Source organism: Suricata suricatta, chromosome 2, assembly GCF_006229205.1.
Source record: "Suricata suricatta isolate VVHF042 chromosome 2, meerkat_22Aug2017_6uvM2_HiC, whole genome shotgun sequence".
NCBI classification, from domain to species: Eukaryota; Metazoa; Chordata; class Mammalia; order Carnivora; family Herpestidae; genus Suricata; species Suricata suricatta.
In genome coordinates this window covers 154,476,412-154,496,359 of record NC_043701.1, presented here as the reverse complement: position 1 = coordinate 154,496,359, position 19,948 = coordinate 154,476,412, and the positions used below count along the sequence as shown (strand labels likewise).

The 19,948-nt window shown below is 40.5% G+C and overlaps 1 protein-coding gene across 1 annotated transcript in view; it reads right to left on the bottom strand.

The window, feature by feature from the left end:
- The window catches only part of PLCE1 (phospholipase C epsilon 1), a 277,145-nt gene that overhangs the window by 51,809 nt on the left and 205,388 nt on the right, over positions 1-19,948 (bottom strand). Inside the window, exons 8-17 of the mRNA XM_029932248.1 lie at positions 17,302-17,484; positions 15,471-15,588; positions 12,641-12,797; positions 9,710-9,832; positions 9,491-9,627; positions 6,975-7,213; positions 5,438-5,499; positions 5,189-5,354; positions 1,944-2,051; positions 599-715 (exon numbers count right to left, since the gene is read on the bottom strand). Coding sequence (XP_029788108.1) covers positions 599-715; positions 1,944-2,051; positions 5,189-5,354; positions 5,438-5,499; positions 6,975-7,213; positions 9,491-9,627; positions 9,710-9,832; positions 12,641-12,797; positions 15,471-15,588; positions 17,302-17,484 — 1,410 coding nt within the window. The remainder of the gene's footprint in view (positions 1-598; positions 716-1,943; positions 2,052-5,188; positions 5,355-5,437; positions 5,500-6,974; positions 7,214-9,490; positions 9,628-9,709; positions 9,833-12,640; positions 12,798-15,470; positions 15,589-17,301; positions 17,485-19,948) is intronic.

Below are 19,948 nucleotides of genomic sequence, written 5' to 3'. Positions count from 1 at the left end.
CGTATTTGGGGACATTTTCCTCTGGCCTATCCCTCTCTCCTCCTGAGAGCCATATTTCCATAAGTGCCTCAACCAGTGGAGAAAGGGGGAAGTATAACGGAATATTTGCTCCTAAATCTGTCTTCATGATAGTTTGCCTGTATAAGGAAGAACCAAGTGTTAACATAGCAACTGTTCTGGCTGGTCTAAGCTCTTTGCCAACTTGGATTCCTCTATCTGTAGTGTTAGACACTGGAAAATTTAATTTATTTGCCTTGAGATATTTTCAGTTTTCCACATACAACTGACAGGTGACATCCTAGCATCCCTGATTTGTGGTACCAGAAGCACTGGAGAGCTCGTCTCTCCTTACCTTCTAAGGCTTTCTGGAAATGGTGAGGAGACCACTTACTTGCTTCTATCACTTCAAGGTGAAAAGACGGACCATTCAAGAGAAAGTCCAAGCTCCCATGGCACCCGCATTTCTTGGGTCTGAGGGACCCTAGTTGTATGTGCTTCATGGCAGAGGTCTAGCTGTGATGTGGTCCATGGTGGCTCCACATAAAAGCAATAGTTACAAGACAAAAGACATCATCCTGTGTCTTGGCTGATAGCTTACCTTGAAAATTTCTGCCATTTTTCGTTGCTGAGGCAATGAGCAGTGGTTCTCAATTGATATGATGATGGGCAAGTCAGAGTTGACAAAGGCACTACGATCAATGGCTTCAACCACCTCCTACGGGAACCAGAACAGGTCAATAGATGTCTTCCAAGGTATCAGAAGGCCAGTTACTTACTGCCACAGAGAGTATCTAAATTGTTGTATGTCAAAGATACTGGCCAAAATGGTTGTATCTTTTCAAATGTATTTTCAAATTAAGCAAGATGATAGGCTATTTTCTGTGAACCCATTAAACTGTTCATATGAGTTTTGTTCACATACTTTATAAGGAAGAGTTAGTAGTATGCCAAATCTAATAAATCAGCATGTATATTGATTACATTATAGGTAAAAGGCACTGTCTTGGTTAGAGAATCAAAAATGATAAGGCTTAAGATATTTTCCTGTTTTCTGAACTGAGGGTTGAAGGGGGAAGGGGGAAAAGAGGTGGTGGTGATGGAGGAGGGCACTTGTGGGGAAGAGCACTGGGTGTTGTATGGAAACTAATTTGACAATAAACTACTTAAAAAATTAAAAAAAAAGATATTTTTCTGTTTTCAAGGAATTTGTAATCAATCCACCTGGGGCAATAAGACATATACACATACACGTATATGTGCATGTAAACACAGTTATCGAATCTTCCTCTCAATATAGAGTACACAACTTTCAGGAGAGATGAATAGGAAAATGAGCTAAAGAGAAAACACATTTTAGCTATCTTCTCTACATATAAGACAGAAATAACAGTATTCCATCCCAGTGTGGCCACAGTTCAGAGAAAAATGATTTTACACAGTCAAAAACATCTGAATGAGGATAGTAATTATACAATAAATGAATAAACTATCTAGAATTTGAAACAATAATCCAAGGAGACTAGTCTTCCTGGGTATCGACCTCCCCAAGAGGAACAATTCTCCTTACTTTATACTATCATTGAATCATCTCCCAACACATGATGTTGGCCTTTGTCAGCAGGATACTAGGATTAATGACTTTTAATTCCCGTAGCAAGAGAAAAGCCCTTGCCTTTTATATATCATCTTATGATGTAAAATTTGCAACAATAATTACGATGTAACTCATTTTAGGTCCTGGTTATTATGTTGTGGTTGAGTGAGAACTTAATGGGAGCTCTATCTCAACTCCCAGAAAAAAGATATACACATCCCATACAGTTTTGGGAAGTCTACAGACTCCGGACAAGAACCTCCAACTTAAGGCATGATTGGGATAGTCACTCACTGAAAAGGCACATGTGACTCTGTGATGGGATTTAGGGAGTGTTAGGAAGTGTTACCTTGAAGGGGATCTTGGTTGTCAGCGTGTGTCCATGATAGATGATGGGCAACCCGTCATCTCCGTCCCAACAATCCAGCTCTACGCTCCTACAGCCTTGCAGGAGGACCTGTGTGATCAATGAGCGCATACACCCCACATAAGCAAAGGGACACAGAGCCTCAGATGCACCCTGGCACGTGCTTCTACCTATCAGTGTTCACAATCAGGACTAAAGCAGGAGGGTGAAAGATCTAAAATAAATCCTGCATTTGGGCCCAAAGCTGCAATTAATTAGGGGAGACAGTAGATGATGGTGGAAAGCGTGTTTAGCAGAGTCAAATATTATCGGAAGGTAAAATTTGATAGCAAAACCACAGGATTATTTTCCGAGCATCTTTAGTCACTCGAGGGACCGACAATGGTACACCCTGAAATGAGAGCGCCAGGCCAGTGCTCTACCTGGGCAAATATTGGTGAAGATGAAGGGGCTGATGTTGCAGCCCAAAGAAAATGAGGCCACTGATTCCTTAATGACCTGGCTAAACATTTGTACCATTCCAATCAGAATAAAATCCCCTCTGTTTAGACCCAAATTCTGCTACCAGCTGATGCCTTCTCTAGGAACATATAGCATGTTAAGACTAGAAGCAAGCAAGGATTTGCCTTGCTGTCTGATCCTAGAACAGAGACAACTAATGCACAAACTGCCCTTTCTCATCAGTAACCAATGACAACACCCTTGCCCCTTAAGCTTTGATATGTTTATCTCATAACCTCTTCAGGGAAGTGTTCCAGGAAACACCCCTGATGAATTGGATGAGATGACACCTATTTGCTACCCCGGATGTAGAGCTGGAAGCAGAGCTCCTGAAGCGTGCTTGGGCTGCAGCTCTGTAATATATGCTTGGAGCAACAACTTCCTCCATAGACTCTATTGTGAACTATCTTAAAAGATTTCCACATATTGTAAGGGCAAAGTACACCAAGAGGTGGATGTATCTGTGAATGGGCCAACTCACTGATTTAAAACTCCATATAATTATTTCCATGTGGTAACAATCTAATACTTGGGTAAGTAGCCACTAGAGTTGCTGCAAGAAAACTCAAATAGTGAAATCCCTCATATTTTAATATTTTTAATGATGTCTTTGCTAGATTCTTCCATCACACAGCATGCAGCACCCAATCTTCCCAGGTGACTAGAGGCAAGCAAGGATTTGCCTTGCTGTCTGATCCTAGAACAGAGACAACTAATGCACAAAGGTGCATTATCTCCCAGGTGGAACAGATTCTGCAGCCTAAACTCCCAAGGCTGTCAGCTTCTTCCAACACCTAACATATCTAGAGGCGTGTTGCTTTGGGCTGAGGATGGCTGTGTCATATGACAGTAGGAGCATGAGGCTGCTTCGTGTCTGTGGTGAGCCACACTGGGAAGAACGCTCACTAACCGGCAGCAGATGAGATGGCTTTTCAGCAGGCAGAGGCTAAAGGTCTTTATGAAAGTCTGTATGCTATTAAGACATCCACGTATGGCTAGAAAAAGAAAACTGGGGCTTGAAATTACAGGTGAGAACAGGGCTTTTTCTCACTTCCAATCAGTCCCAGGGAGTAAGGTGAGGAGATAACTAGCAGGGCTGAGGGAGAGCAGAGTGTGAAGAAATAAAGGACAAGGGATATTCACACTAGGTTTAAGCACATCTCTGAGTCTAGCTAGTTGAGAGGCTCTCGTGCCTCATTCAAAGGCTGTGACTATCTCTACTTGGGGTGTAATGTTAAGGAGTTAAAAAAAACCCTTTTTTTAAAAGAGGGAAGTGAAGTAGGAATTAAAGCTAGGACATTGGCCCTCGCTCACTCATTTTCCTGGGAGACACACACACACACACACACACACACACACACACACACACTTCATTTCTTTTCCCTAGAACTATAGCAATAGATTCCAAACTTCTTTTAACCTTGGAATTCCCTGAGCATTTGGAGGGTCATATGTAAAGTACATAAAAAGAATAGGACTTCAGCAGCAGTGGGGGTAGGAGGTGTAGCCTTCCTACTCGGCTGCCTCCTTATTTCAGTGTCCCCAGTTGACGTTCCTGGACAGAAAACCTAGTTTGAAAATCACTACTCTAGTGACACATCTTCATTTTATAATAAAAGTACTTTAGGGGTGCCTGGGTGGCTCAGTCGGTTAAGTGTCCGACTTTGGCTCAGGTCATGATCTCATGGTTTGTGAGTTCGAGCCCTGCATCAGGCTCTCTGCTGTCACACAGCCTGCTTAGAATTCTCTGTCCCCATCTCTCTGCCCCTCCCCTGCTTGCACATGTGCACACACTCTCAAAAAAAATTTAAATACTTAAAGTACTTTAGATTTTTAGAGTTTAAAATACATATTCCTTAGTAGATTAGATTTGGGGCAGAAGTTTGACCTATGCTTGAGGAATATCTGGACTTCTCAGGAGAACAAAGGAAGCTCAGCTCTGTTGGCTTTGTGGAAACTATGACAATTTTCAAACTTGAACATTCTCCTCCCACCTCACCCTCAACCACACATTTTTATTCCTAGGTTAGCTTCTTCCTGATGAACTCCTCTTGTAGTAGGTCAGAAAACAGGCGGCACAGATGAGGAAGTTACAGAAAACATAACAGAGACAACTGACATGCAGATCATTGAGAGATGGTGTTTAGGTCAAACGGATGTGCTTTTTCTAGTCCAGAGACCCTTCTGAGTTTCCAAGAACATTCCCATGAATTTAAGTGTGGAGGAACAGTGTCCACAGTTTTTGCAGATTTTTGTTCCTTAAGTTGGTTACCATAGGGATGGACTGATTGTCTAACAAACTTCAAATGAAAATAAACAATATTTTGGGAATAACTTCATAGAGAGCTGTATTTTCTATTATGTTTTCCCACTACAATGTATTGATTTATTTAGCATTTAGTGAAACGATCAGATAATTTTCTCATGGGAAAATCTAATTATAGTAGGAGTAGGTCAGACTAACTAGGATTTAAAAGCTATGAGTCTCAAACAAATACTTTTTTTGTGTGCCTAGAATAAAGGTTAAGTATAGATAGGAGGGAGAAAGAAAACAAAAAGAAATAGACAAAACAACAATGTGTATAGGCAGTTTTCCCACACATCGTGTTTCCTCACATTTCACACATAATAGTTTGTAAGTTCTTCAAAGGAGTCAGAAGTCAGGTTTTTTATGACTTACAGCAGTAAAGTTTAATGGAAACCCCATGCCACCTGGAGTTCTGTACCTGGCTGTAGAGTTCTACTGAGGACTCTCCTTTGAGCTGGTGGCCTGTGAGGTAGGTATTGTGTGAAGATTCAATGTAATAGTAGGAGAGGGGCAGCTGCAGTTCTTTAATGTTTTCCTGTGACTCATCATTTTTGGAGGCAAAATTATCTTTATCCATCAGAAACCTAGAGACAAACACATTTTCTTAGGACTGCATGGGAGAAATATGTACTCTTAAATGATGGGCAGCAGGTATTTTAAAGGTTACCTTGCAAATCCTTCAAATGACAGCAGGCCCTGATGACACATACTAACGCTAGGCTCAAACTTCTGCAAGGGACACAAAAAGAGTGTTATTTAGGTAAAGGGAACTAAGGGGAAAAAAACCCACCACATCATTTTTTAAAGCTGTTCTCTTTTCATCAGGAAACATCTAAACCAAATATTTAAACTAATTTAGCTATGTAATGGTAAGAGGTAGTTTTTTAGTCCCAAAGAAAACATTTATTATATGTGCATTTATTATACAAAGTATATTTATTTAAGAGAAAAAGGGAGAGTGAGGGGAAAGAATACAGTTCATATGAAAACAAATGGTTACTGGTGTATCCAGGTGAAAATGGGGATAATAATAGGAGCTCCTGGCAGAGCTGGTGAGAGGCGAGATGAGATGATTCACAGAGAACACTTAGTACAATGCTTGTACTCAACAACAGCGTAGTGAGCACCCAACCATGTGACCATCATCTTACATTACTAGCATTTCCGGTGATCAACTGCTGGACAGAGAATCCACTGATTCCCCATCAGTTGATGAAGGAGGTTGAAAACCTAGACTGACCCTGCAGCATGTGACGTGGCCATCATGAGTGTATCACCTCATGTCCTACCACCCTCTAGTGGAAGCCATCATCATAGCTTGCCTGGGTTACTGTGACAGCTTCCCCCCTGGTCTGTCTGCTTCCACTCCATCCCCAGCACAGTTCATTTTCCAATGGGGCCAGAGTGACCTCTTGAAAACAGAAATCAAATTAGGTTACTCCCCTCCTCAAAAATTTCCAACAGCTTCTCATGTCACAGGGACTAAAGTCAACTCCTCACCACGGCCTAAAATACTCAGCCCCTGCCTACCCATCTGGCATCATGTCTACCCTTGTGCCTCTGGCTTATGTGGATCCCACTACACTAGCCTTTTAGTTTCTCGCTTCTGTCTTTGAACTTGCTCCTCCTGGTCTGGAATTCTTTTTGCAGATCTTCACATAGCTTATTGATTCAGGGCTCAGCCCCACTGTCACCTTGTCAGGGTGGCCTGTGCTTACTGCTCTCAGCCTTCCACATCACTACATCCCCTTACTCTGCTTGATTTTTTCAGAACCCATGAATACCTGAAATTACATTCTCTCTATATTTGTTTATTGTCTGTCTCACCCACTAGGTGAAGGCCAGAATGTGATTTTACTTACTACTATATTCCTAGGTCCTGGAACAGAGTCATAGTAGGAGTTAATAAATACTCGTTAAATGATCAAAGTTAAAAACCAAAACTACTAATTTTATTATGTGCCAGAACAAGAAGAAGGAATCATGTTCTGATTCCTTATAAGAGTCACCAAGAAAAGGCTTGAGACCTATGATACTTATATGATAAATAAGAAGACTTATATATTTTGTATTAAATAAAGCCCGTTTGTTTCTGCCCCAGACTAGAAGGCTTTGGAAAGAAGTGTAGACACAGTACTTTTAGCAGAAAATAATTAGAATAGTTAAAGGCTGTGCACAGACGTACATATGAAATAGGTACAAACCTGGATGATGCTGAGAATCTCATCGTAAGTGCAGTGTTCTCCTTGGCAGTTCACTAGGAAGTCATTGAGCTGGAGGATGCCAACCCCAAACACGCCCAAGGATGTGCTCTCGACCCCAGTGCCGTTTGTCACGATGCTTGCAGCAGCAATGGCATCAGATATCTGCCGCTGGTTGTCTGACAGCTGCTGTTTACTCTTAATGAACAACCCCAAATCCGAGACATTTCTGGTCAATAAATCTGAAAAAGAACCACCCACAGAATGTGGAAAAGCTATCCAGAATCTTTCACAAAGTTCATTTTGGAGATAACGGTGGTGTGGGATTGGTAAGCTACAGAAGGTCTTCTCTGATCTGTCTAAACAAGCCATCCAACTCCATGCTTACTCCTGGCTTCATATAGTGGAAGGAACAAAAAAGGAATCAATGGAATAAGTACAAAAGAGAGAGAATGAGGTCAATGACCTTGAAAGCTCATGAGCTGAGGGTGTTAGATGAGAACTAAATGTACATTCAGTTGAGGACTTCAGGCTGAATTTGAACTTTGAGTTTTGAGGATAACTACATTTTTTGCTTTTAGAGACAACGAAGGTGTACCCTTAAACTTACAGCTGTTTTGTACTTCAAACAACTGTGTGCAGGTTTCAGGGTGAAAATAAGTTTAAATTTATTTGGGTAAACACCAAGAAGCACAATTGCTGGATTGTATGGTAAGAGTGTGTTAAGTTTTGTAAGAAACTGCCAAACTCTTTTCCAAAGTGGCTGTGCCATTTTACCTTTTGACCAGCGATGCTTCACATTGGCACCACATTTATGGCCAGTTATTTTAATTCTTGCCACTTTGGAAGAGAAGCTGGCAGATCCATACAGGGCTAAACACAGGCTTACCCATACGATTTAGCAACTGCATCCCAGGCGTTTACCCAAAGGAGTTGAAAACTTACGTCCACACAAAAATGTGCACACAGATATTTATAGTAATTTCATTCATAATTGCTAAAACTTCAAAGCAACAAGATGTCCTTCAAAAGGTGAATGGACAAACAGTGGTATATACACGCAATGGAGTATTATTCAGTGACAAAAAGAAATGAGCTATTGGCTGTGAAAAAACATAGGGGAACCCTAAACATACTGCTAAGAGAAAGAAGCCAATCTGAAAAGACTACAAACTATGATTCCAGCTATATGACATTCTGGGAAACGAAGAACTATGGAGACAGTAAAAGGGGGTTCAGAGAGAAGGTGGGAAGAATGAAAAGGTGGGGATCAGGGGATTTTTAAGTCACTGAAAGTATTTTGTATGATACTGTAATGGTAGACCCATGTTATTATACTTCTGTCAAAGCCTGTACACACAGCAATGTACACACAGATAACACTCAACCATGGACTTCAGTTATTAATATGTCAATAGCAGCTCACCTGTCACATGCCACACTAATGCAAGATATTAATAATGGGAAAAAGTATATGTTGGGGAGAGGAGGGTATAATTGACCCTTAAACAACAGGGGTTTGAACTGTGTGGGTCCACGGGAATGTAGATCTTTTTGATAAACAGTGTAATACTGTAAATTGGGGTACCTGTGTGGCTCAGTCGGTTAAGTGTCTAACTTTGGTTCAGGTCACAATCTTGTGGTGTGGGATTGAGCCCCACATCAGGCTCTGTGCTGACATTTCAGAGCCTGGAGCAGGCTTCGGAATCTGTCTCCTCTCTCTACTTTTCCTCTACTCACACTGTCTCTTTCTCTCAAAAATAAACATTAAAAAATTTTTTTTTAACAAGTACAACTACTTGATTAATCCATAGTTGTGCACATTTTATGACTAAAGTTGAAAAGGTGAATTTTCTTAGTTGAGGACAATGTTAAGTTTTTAAGTAATAAAAAAGCGACTGTAGGAGGACAGTTTCTTTTGTTTTTGCTTTTTTGTGTTTCTAGTTGTTAGCAAGTGTGGACAAGAAAAATAGGCTGACAATGCATCAGTGGTGATGACAGAATAGAATTTTTGATGTGGTTGGTGGTGGTGGTAGTGGTGAGTGGGACAGAGGAGGCCTACATCCTGGTTTACCTACTGGGACATATGCTCTGGATGTTCAGCAGGAGTGCTCTGCTCAGGTCACTGAGGACTCTCTTTGTCAAAGGACAGACAACTCCCACTCTGGGGTTGAGCACCCGTCAGCCTGTAGGCAGGGAAGAGATGGGTGGTGTACCACACACCTAGTGGGCATTTGGACATGGGTGGGAGAGGGTTTTTGGTTGTCAGAATGACTGGGAGGCTCTATTGATTAAATATTCTGGAATGCATACAGACACAGACTATGATACATTTCATTGCTGAAAATGGCAGTAGCATCTATCCCCCAGACACTGTGAAACAATCCTCAAAGTGTTTCATCACACTGAAGAGAACAGCACACCATGTGGGACAGGCTGAGGGTTTGTGTGACTGGATCTCTCATCTTCATTTTTAGAAAGAAAGGTCTCAAAAGGAAATACTAAATTGTTATACCCACCTAGGTCAGGCTGAAGATCGCTGGTGTTTTCGTCAATTGTTAGGTTGGTGTAGAGCGGCACCGACTCGGAACCGGCTCGGTTGCAAGGCACGGCATAGACGTCGAAGAGATCCTTCAGGTCCTTGCGGCTCCTCACGCTAGGCAAGAAGTGGAAAACATTCACGTCTATTGTTACAAAGATGCAGGGCTGAGAAAGGGTAGGAAGAAAGCATGTCATACCTGAAGGATTTGAACAGCTCAACAAATTCAACAAAGCTCATGTTACTGTCTGAGACCATGAAGCTCTGGAAACCCTTCATTCCGCCTTTGATCCGCCCGTGCCAGCTGCTGCTGCTCCAAGCACTGCAACAAAGACATGGCCTTAACAGGCATGGTCATGGTGCCCCGGAGACGTACTCTGAATGCGGTTGGAGCAAAGAGGTGGACTCCAGGTCATTCAGGATTTAGGCTATCTTCCAGACTCCGTTTTCACTTCTCTCAAAACTAATCTATAGTGTGTCAGAGCAAACATATCCTACAGTGAAACCAGTTCATGTTTATAGCCTACTCAATAGGGCCATGAGGGTAATGTTCCTCTACTAATTAACACAGTTCTTTGGAATCACAGGTCAATGGGAGAAAAACAACTTAAATTCAATGTTTCTGAAGAAAATTCATTTTTTCCCAAAACTGCCCCAAATTACTTGAGCATAACCTATGGAAAATTATGCATGTTATTTCCTATATTCTAAATTAAAGAAACACAGTGGAGGAGAAAGTCCATATCAATGGCTTCTCTTTTTCCTTTCTTCACCAGTTATTAGATGGAAACAAGGAAGGACTTTTAATATTAATGGAAAATGTGAGTCACAAAGATATTAAGAATGGAAGGAAGCCAACTCTGCCTAGAATATGTCTGCACCTGCCAAGGCTGTATATTCAATATAAAAATACCAGTCAACTCGGTCAAAAACTCATTCTAGCTGTTTCATAACATTTTTATTTTCTATTCCGGTTCCCTGATCAGATAGTATAAGAAATGTTTTGACTGGTTTTTAGTTAAATCAATAAACGGGATCTTCCTTTTTTAAAATTTTTGTTTTTTGTGCTTTATTTTATTTTTTTGACTTTGAAATGCTTCAAATATATAAGAAAGTACAGAGAATGTTGTAATGAATAGCCAGTTTATCCTCAATCTTGCTAATAGTGTTTATTCATGGAAAATTATTTTGTGTTGACATCTGAAGGTCAACTATACATGGACAAAAATTACAAAAGGATGAGTTCATAGTTCTTTTGTAGGCATGGATTGTTGATCCCCCATGGTGTTGGGAACCTCCCAAAATGTTGGTGGAGGTTCAGGAAGATGAAAAAGGTCAGATGAATGGCTTATCATTTGCACTTAAGAAAGTACCTTCCCTGTCTTCCTTCTGTCTACTTCCAGGTCAGCCACTGTCTGCAGGAACCTTTAGGAAACTCTGTCCACTCTCTCCCTTTCTAGGGCTTAGCCTTGTCTTTTCCTTGAACAGCATTCAGGGTGACTTTACTTCCTTGCCTTGTCTTTTCTTTCTATTATAGTTTACTTGGTGGGCACTGACTCCTGTCTTCCTGTGGGAGGGCCCTGTGATCTTGCAGCTGGCATAGTAGTTCTACCTTTTGGAAAAGATTTTCCTCCCTAGCTCTGTCCTTCCCTTTCCTGCTCCTGAGTGATGGAAATAAAGGGAAAAACAGTTAATCTAAGTTCTCTGGCTCTTTTATTTACCCAGGATACTGTACAGGATGAAATATCATGTAAATAATTCTGATTCTTTGTAGTTCTTAATTTTGTTACAAACCTAAACTTACAGAAAAGTTGCAAGAGGGTACAAAAAATTCCCATGTACCTTTGACCCAGTTCCACCAAGTATAGAAATCTGAATGTATAAGGCATAAATTATATTCATTATTCACATTATAAAAGAAAGCTTCCCTTTAAAAGATGATTTACTGTAGAGTTCTTATCAGTAGCAAACTTCCTTGAGAGAATCAGAAAGAGAGAAAGTGTGTGTGTGTAATTAATGTTTTCAAAGCCAGTGTCTGCACAGACCCATTTCCGCCTCCAATCCCTGTGATAAAGTAAAGAGTGCCTATTTTATCTCGGTTCTGTCTGAACCCCTGCATTTCTTAAAGTTTTTGACGGGTCAAGGCAGATGGTGTGGCATTCTAATTCCTTTGGAAAGCTTTCATGTTAATATTATTTCTTCTCAGAGGGTAGATGCTGTTTCAAATCTGTAATTTACAGGGACTTTATAAATAATTTACTATAATACCAGCTTTAGAATTACACCTAGCATATCCAACTTGCTCTAATACATTCATTTCTACAGATGTGTACCTTGTCTTTGTATGAGATGGTATGAAATATATTTTACCTATCAGCAAAGGGTAAAGTAGCTTCTATACAAACAACTTATTCCTCAGACCAGTGCTATCTAACAGAAGTTTTGGCAATGATAGAAGTGTTCTGTATCTGCACTGTTCACTAGAGTAGCCACTGGCCACTTGCAGCTAGGGAACACTTTAAAAATTTTTTTAATATGTTTTTAAATTTATTTTTGAGAGACAGAGAGAGACAGTGTGAGCAGGGGAGGGTCAGAGAGAGAGGGAGACACAGAATCTGAAGCAGGCTCCAGGCTCTGAGCTAGCTGTCAGCACAGAGCCTGACATGGGGCTCAAACCCACAAATGGTGAGATCATGACCTGAGCCGAAGTCGGACGCTTAACCGACTGAGCCACCCAGGCGCCCCTGAATTTTAAATTTTATTTAATTTTAATAGATTTAAAATTAGATTTAAATAGCCATTATCATCCTCCCAACCCTTACCCCACCATGGCCAGTGGCTACTATATTTGACAAAACAACTTTAGAAAATTACAGATTGGGTTTTGTTAGTGCTACTGACCTTTGAAGGATTAGTCTGTCAAATAATTATAGAATAATTATAGTAATATGAGAAGGTCGGAGTGTAAAATCAGGAAAATTAGAAGCATTTAAAAATTTTGGGTTTTTTAGTTTTCAATGTAATTGTTAAGTCAAAATCAGAGTCTTTCCACAGAGCATGGGAAGACGCCCTTCTAACACAACTTGAATAATATGAAGGGTCCTTCTGTTTTATCATGTTAAGGCCCCACCTGGACGGGCTCTTGTTTGTAGAAGACAGCACAGGGGAAGACACTGGCCTGTTGGGAGATGACGTCCCGGTGGACAAGTTAGGGGACCCAGCCGTGGTCAAAGAGTGGGCTCTTCTGGAAGGCAGAGTGTTAGGAGGGCTCATGATGGCATTTGCCTCTGGAAGAGAGAAAGAAAGAAATGAGACAATGATGCCAGATTATCCTTTCCCTAGAGCTCAAAGAAAAGTCAAAGATGCTTCTGAATGTCTGAGCAAATCAATTTATGCAATCTCTATACAAGAAACATCAAAATATTCTGATGAATAAAATAAAGTGTTGGCTTCTCAACTTTGGCTGCATTATTGGAGTCATTTAGGGAACTTAAAATTCAGATATTAGGATCCCAGCCAGAGGATGTTGGAATCAGTTGGGCTGGGGTGTGGCCAGGACATCCAGATACATATTTTATTTATTTATTTCCATTTAACATTTATTTATTTTTGAGAGAGGGAGAGATAGACAAAGCAAGAGTGGGGGAGGGATAGAAAGAGGGGGAGACACAGAATCCAAAACAGGCTCTGGGCTCTGAGCTGTCAGCACAGAGCCCAACACAGGGTTTGAACCCACAAAGCATGAGATCATGACCTGAGCCAAAGTCAGATGCTTAACTGACTGACCCACCCAGGTACTTCCCAGATTTATTTATTTATTTATTTATTTATTTATATTACATTATTATTTTTTAATTTAAATCCAAGTTAGTTAACATACAGTATTAATAATGATTTCAGGAATAGAATTTAGTGATTCATCACTTACATACAACACCCAGTGCTCATCTCAACAAGTGGCCTCTTTAATTGCCCATTTAGCCCATCTCCCACTAGCACCCCTCCAGCAACCCTTAGTTTGCTCTCTGTATTTAAGAGTCTTATTGGTTTGTTTCCCTCTCTGTTTTTATATTATTTTTGTTTCCCTTCCCTTATGTCTCTGTTTTGTATCTTATTCCACATATGAGTGAAATCATGATATTTGTCTTTCTCTGACTGAATTATTTCACTTCGCATAATACACTCTAGTTCCATTCATGTTGTTGCAATGGCAAGATTTCATTCTTTTTGACTGTCAAGTAATTTTCCATTGTGTACATATATACCACATCTTCTTTTTCTATTCTTCAGTTGATAGACATTTCAGCTCTTTCCATATTTTGGCTATTGTTGATAGTGCTGCTATAAGCATTGGGGTGCACGTGCCCCTTTGAAACAGCACACCTGTATTCCTTGAATAAATACCTAGTAGTGCTATTGCTGGCTCATAGAGTTCTGTTTTTAACTTTTTGAGGAACCTCCATACTGTTTTCCAGAGTGGCTACACCAGTTTGCATTCCCACCAGTGGTGCAAAAGGGTTCCTCTTTCTCTGCATCCTTGCCAACATCTGTCATTGCCCAAGTTGTTAATTTTAGCCATTCTGACAGGTGTGAGGTGGTATATCATTGTGGTTTTGATTGTATTTCCCTGATGATGAGTGATGTTGAGCATCTTTTCATGTGTCTGTTAGCCATCTGAATCTCTTCTTTGGAAAATGTGTCTATTCATGTCTTTTGCCCATTTCTTCACTGGATTATTTTTTTGGGGGGGTGCTGAGTTTGATAGGTTCTTTAGAGATTTTGGATACTAACCTTTTATCTGATACATCATTTGCAAATATCTTTTCCCACTCTGTTGGTTGTCTTTTAGTTTTGTTGATTGTTTCCTTTGCTGTGCAGAAGCCTTGTCTTGATGAGGTCCCAATAGTTCATTTTTGCTTTTGTTTCCCTTGCCTCCAGAGACATGTCAAATAAGAAGTTGCTGCAGCTGAGGTCAAAGAGGTTGTTGCTTGTTTTCTCCTCTGGGATTTTGATGGCCTCCTGTCTTAATTTAGGTCTTTCATCCATTTTGAGTTTATTTTTGTGTATAGTGTAAAAAAGTGGTCCAGGTTCACTCTTCTGCATATCCAATTTCCCTACATCATTTACTAAAGACACTGTCTTTATTCCATTAGATATTCTATCCTGCTTCATCGAAGATTAAGCATTGACCATATGTTTGTGGGTCCATTTCTGGGTTCTCTATTCTGTTCCATTGATCTGAATGTCTGTTTTTGTGCCAGTACCATACTGTCTTGATGATTACAGCTTTGTAATACAGCTTGAAGTACAGGATTTTGATGCCTCCTGCTTTGGTTGTCTTTTTCAGGATTGCTTTGGCTATTTGGGGTCTTTTCTGGATCCATACAAATTTTAGATTGTTTGTTCTAGCTCTGTGAAGAATGCTGGTGTTATTTTGACAGGGATTGCATTGAATGTATAGATTGTTTTGGGTAGTATTGACATTTTAACAGTATTTTTTCTTCCAATCCCTGAGGATGGGATGTTTATCCACTTTTTTGTGTATGTCTTCTTCAATTTCTTTCATAAGCTTTCTATAGTTTTCAGTGTGTAGATTTTTCACCTCTTTGGTTATGTTTATTCCTAAGTATTTTGTGGTTTGCCCCCCAGATATTTAAAAAATGCATCTCAGTCATAGTTGAGAATCACTGGTCTAATCCACCACCTTGTATTTTGTAAATCTCACATCCCCTGTCCATAAGGCCAAGTTAATCAATGAGAATCTTCTTCTACGTACACTGTGCTTGCAGAAATACCCCTTGGGTTCCATCATTTAGTTAAATACAAAGGTAAGTATATTTAACAAGATAAAAAGTTTTGTTAAGAATGCCCACAAGACTTAAACCATAATTGAAAACCAAATGCATATTTTCCCCTATAAAATAAAATACAACATCCCTGATGTCAATATGTGGCTTTACCTGATTCTTCTTGCTCGTTCATGTCTTGAGGGTCAGAACCACTCCGGCTGCGACACTCCCTCTGCATTTTGGCTTTTCGGGTGGCCATCTCATCGTCAGCCGCCTCTCCGCTCTCACCCTGGGAACACACACATGCCAATACCTTTCATTCTGTGTTTCTCTCCCTCCTGGCACTGCTTTAACTCGGGCACGTCCCTATTTTCTCACTGACCCACCTTCAATATCCCTGATCCCAAACCAGTATAGACCTCTGTTAAGGCTGACTAAGTTCTCACGTTACACTATCCCACTTGCTTTTTGCTATACAGCAGCATTCAGAGGTGGGGGGAAGAGGGCAGAGAGGGCTGATAAGAGCAGGCAAAGGACCCCTGGAATCATAGAGACCAAATTATGAAACAGAGAAAGCTTGGCTTAGGCATCAACAGCCTCCAATATGCAAAGGGTGGGACTTTTGCTAGATAACCATGGAAAAAATATATTATTTTGTTATAGTGATAACATATATATAGTGTAATATATAATCTATAGCAATAACTAATCAAATATTTTCTGCCATGGTAAAAAACATAAAATCTACCAACTTTTTTTTTTTTAAGCTTTTGGGGAACCTGAAGATTTGTTCCTTTCTGATAGTCATGGTTGTATATCAAGTTTAGAAGACCAATACTTCTTTTTTTTAATTAAGGTTTATTTATTTATTTAGGGAGAGGAAGAGAGAGCGAGAGAGCAGGGGAGGGGCAGAGAGGGAGAGAGAGAGAATCCCAAGCAGGCTTGGCACCATCAGTGTAGAACATGATATAGGGCTTGAACCCACGAACCGTGAGATCATGACCTGAGCCAAAATCAAGAGTCAGACACTTAACTGGCTAAGTCACCCAGGCACCGCCATAAAGTCTACTATCTTAACCATTTTTACGTGTACAGTAGAGTAGTGCTAACTCCATGTGCCTCCACCTTTTTCCTCTTACACAACTGAAACTATACACAATCAAAAAGAGCTTCCCCTCTACCCCTATCTCCCGTCCCAGCCCCTGGCAACCACCATCCTGCTTTCTCTTACTAAGAGTTTGACCACTCTAGGTACCTCATAGAAGTGGAATCATGCAGCAATTGTCCTTCTGTGACTTATAATAATGTCCTCAAGGTTCACCCACATTGTAGTATGACAGGATTTCCTTCCCTTTTAAAAGCCTGAACACTATTCCATTATATGTATACATCACCTTTTCATTATCTTTCATTCGTGGATGGATATTCAGGTTGGTTATCTTGAAATGTAAGTTAGGTTCTACATTTAACATTTTGGCCCTGTAAGACTTTCATAACCTGATCCTTGGTCTAAAAAGACCTTTGCTTATTCACCACAGAGCCTGTGTTTCCACTTGGAGCAGGAATCCAGAACTACATGTGCTTCCCTAAACAAGCCAAGTCTTTCATGCCTCCCTGCCGCCTCCTCTGCAAGAAACGCTTTCCCCTGTGTTCTCTAATAAATCCTATACACCCTTCATGACCCATCTGACTGCTTTCCAATGAAGCCTCTTCTGCCTGCCTCCTAGCCCTAGATCTCCCTTCTCTCTCCTCCCAGAGCGCTTTGAAGACAGCTTTATAATGACTCTTATTGAATACTCATTGTTTGTGGCCCCTGACTTTTTACTGGTGTTGACTCAATTACTAATACTGGCCTGACACCAGGAGGTGCTTGGTAAGCCCTGGTATTCCATTTGTTTCATCATGTCCCCAACCAAATGACTGAAGGTAGTTTCTGGTGACGTAGACCATAAATGGTCCTGGATGACTGGGTTTGGTGCTTATTAAACAAGTAACACTCTACCCTTATAAGGATTTTCTTCTTTTTCTTGGTAGTGCTTATGCCCAAGGTGTTGTTTCTCTGCACATTGGGCTTTTCGGCACTCTTTGCTGATGTCCCAGGACTGGGGTTTCGTGTGCTCCATCGCCTGCCGCCAAACAACTCCACGGCGTGAGCCAAAGTTGGGCCTTCATACCGTCCATCTTCCTGTAAAAGAATCACATTCTGAACACATAAGGGAACAGCAAGAAATGAGGAAGTAAATACATGAATGGTTTCTAGTAAATTCCCAGAGGTGGAGGAGCACAGGCAGTTACTGAAGACAAATGATCTGGCCACCCAAGTGGCTCTGTTTTCTAACCCTTGGGATGCTCTGTTGGGAGTTTCATCATATCCTCTGTCGTCCTGGTCACATCTCTGCTGAGTTCCAGTAAGTGATGTGCTTCAAGGGGGCCACGTTCAAGTGGGATTAAAAACATTTTTCCTTCCCAGTTTCAGAGGTTACATTCTAGAATTACCACTGTAGGAACATTCATGAAGGTGCACTTTGCATATTAGGGCTCTGGAGGACTTAAGGGGTGTGTGTGTGTGTGTGTGTGTGTGTGTGTGTGTGTGTATGTATGTATGTTATGTGTATGTGTGTTTACTTAAATAAAACCAAGTTCTATTTGTATGGCATCATTCTAGGTTTTGTTTTTCCTAGTTTATGCTTAGGACAGTCTGAGTTGAAATACAGAGTATGTGGCATACACGAAATTTACTTTGGAGGGTTTTGGGGAGATAACCACAGAGAAAATTCATTATTAAATAGTTGGTGCACACCTGAAAGGATTGCAACATTGTGTGTCAATTACTATACTTCAGTAAAATAAATATACATAAATAACTAAAATAGTTGGGCTGCTGTCCTCTTGAGTGACTGATAGCCAAGAACAGAGAGCCCAGGGGACTCACCATGCATATTATGAAGCTATGAGCAGTGAAAAGATACTTAAGGGGCAAGCAATGCTTCACAATAGCTCCTTCTCATGAGATAACTCTATGCAACATGAACTGAGTCCCAGCAGAGATAAATTAATTAAATGATGGTCAATAATTCTCTCTGTAAGTTGGGAAGGGCAGTTAATCAAACTACAAAAAGTCACATATGAATTAAAGACACTATGGATGACATTTCACAGGTGTATAAAATGGACGTTTCAGAATTAATTTCCATTTACTGTTTTTTACTTTCTGCAAACTTTTAAGGCCAGCCCTCCTTTGCAGTTCCAAAGAAGTGCTTGTGAATAGGTTTTGCTTTGTCTTAGTCACTATATAAATAACAAAGTCTTTGTGTGTGTGCTTGCTCCTTCACTCTAAATTCAATTAACTACTTGACTTTATTTTTATTTAAAATTTTTTTTAATGTTTTATTTATTTTTGAGAGAGAGAGAGAGAGAGAGAGAGAGAGCGCGTGAGCGTGAGTAGGGGAGGGTCAGAGAAAGAGGGAGACACAGGCTCTGAAGATAGGCTCCAGACTCTGAGCTAGCTGTCAGCACAGATCTCCCACAAACGCGAGATCATGACCTGAGCTGAAGCCGGCTGAGGGACGCTTAACTGACTGAGCCACCCAGGTACCCCTAATTACTTGACTTTATGACTTGAGTTGTGACCTCCCACTTCCTGCATCCTGTTATGGACCCCAGGATACTGAGTAACTTGGAAGCTTAATGGGGGACATCTTTTGGTGATCTCTCATGGTGGATATCTGGGATTTATGCCTGTCCATTAATCCTTTCTCTTTTCTCTGACCATACCCCAGTTTTACTCTATGTTTTCTCCCTTGGATAGTCTTGATTCTATCAAAAGGTAAAACATCCTCCCTTGACCAATAGTTGGCATAAGAGCCAAATAAGTCAATCAGAATCTCCCTCCCTGGAAAACGAATCTTGAATACAGTGATACTGAGAATGAAAATGGTTGGAGATCATTCTTTCCTGTTGCAGGCCTGTCAAGATCATCCTGCAAACAAGGCACTACAATTAACTTTAAAGTGGAATGAACATTTCATGACACAATTTCATAAATAAATTTTACCTACCTTATTGAATTAACTACCTAATCCTTTGTAGAAATTTCACGAACATTTTATCTATGGGTTTTAACTAACGCATCTTTAAAAATTTAATAGACCCCCTTCCTAAAATTAAAAAAAAAACTTCTGCTCTGGGAAAGACATTGTCAAGAAGACAAGCCACAGGTTGGGAGAAAATGTTTACAAAAGAAACATCTGACAAAGAATGGTTATCCAGGGGCGCCTGGGTGACTCAGTCAGTTAAGCATCTGACTCTTGATTTTGGCTCAGGTCATGATCTCCCGGTTTGTGGGCTTGAACTCCGCATTAGGCTCTGTGCTGGCACTGTGGAGCCTGCTTGAGATTCTCTCTCTCTTCCTCTTTCTCTGTTCCTCCCCACTTGTGCTCTTTCGCTTGCTCTCAAAATAAATAAATAAAAATTTTAAAATGGCTATCCAAAGTATCCGATGGAAAAAAGACTGCCTCTTTAGCAGGTGGTGCTGGGAGAACTGGACAGCAACATGCAGAAGAATGAAACTAGACCACTTTCTTACACCACACACAAAAATAAACTCAAAATGGCTCAAAGACCTGAATGTGAGACAGGAAACCATCAAA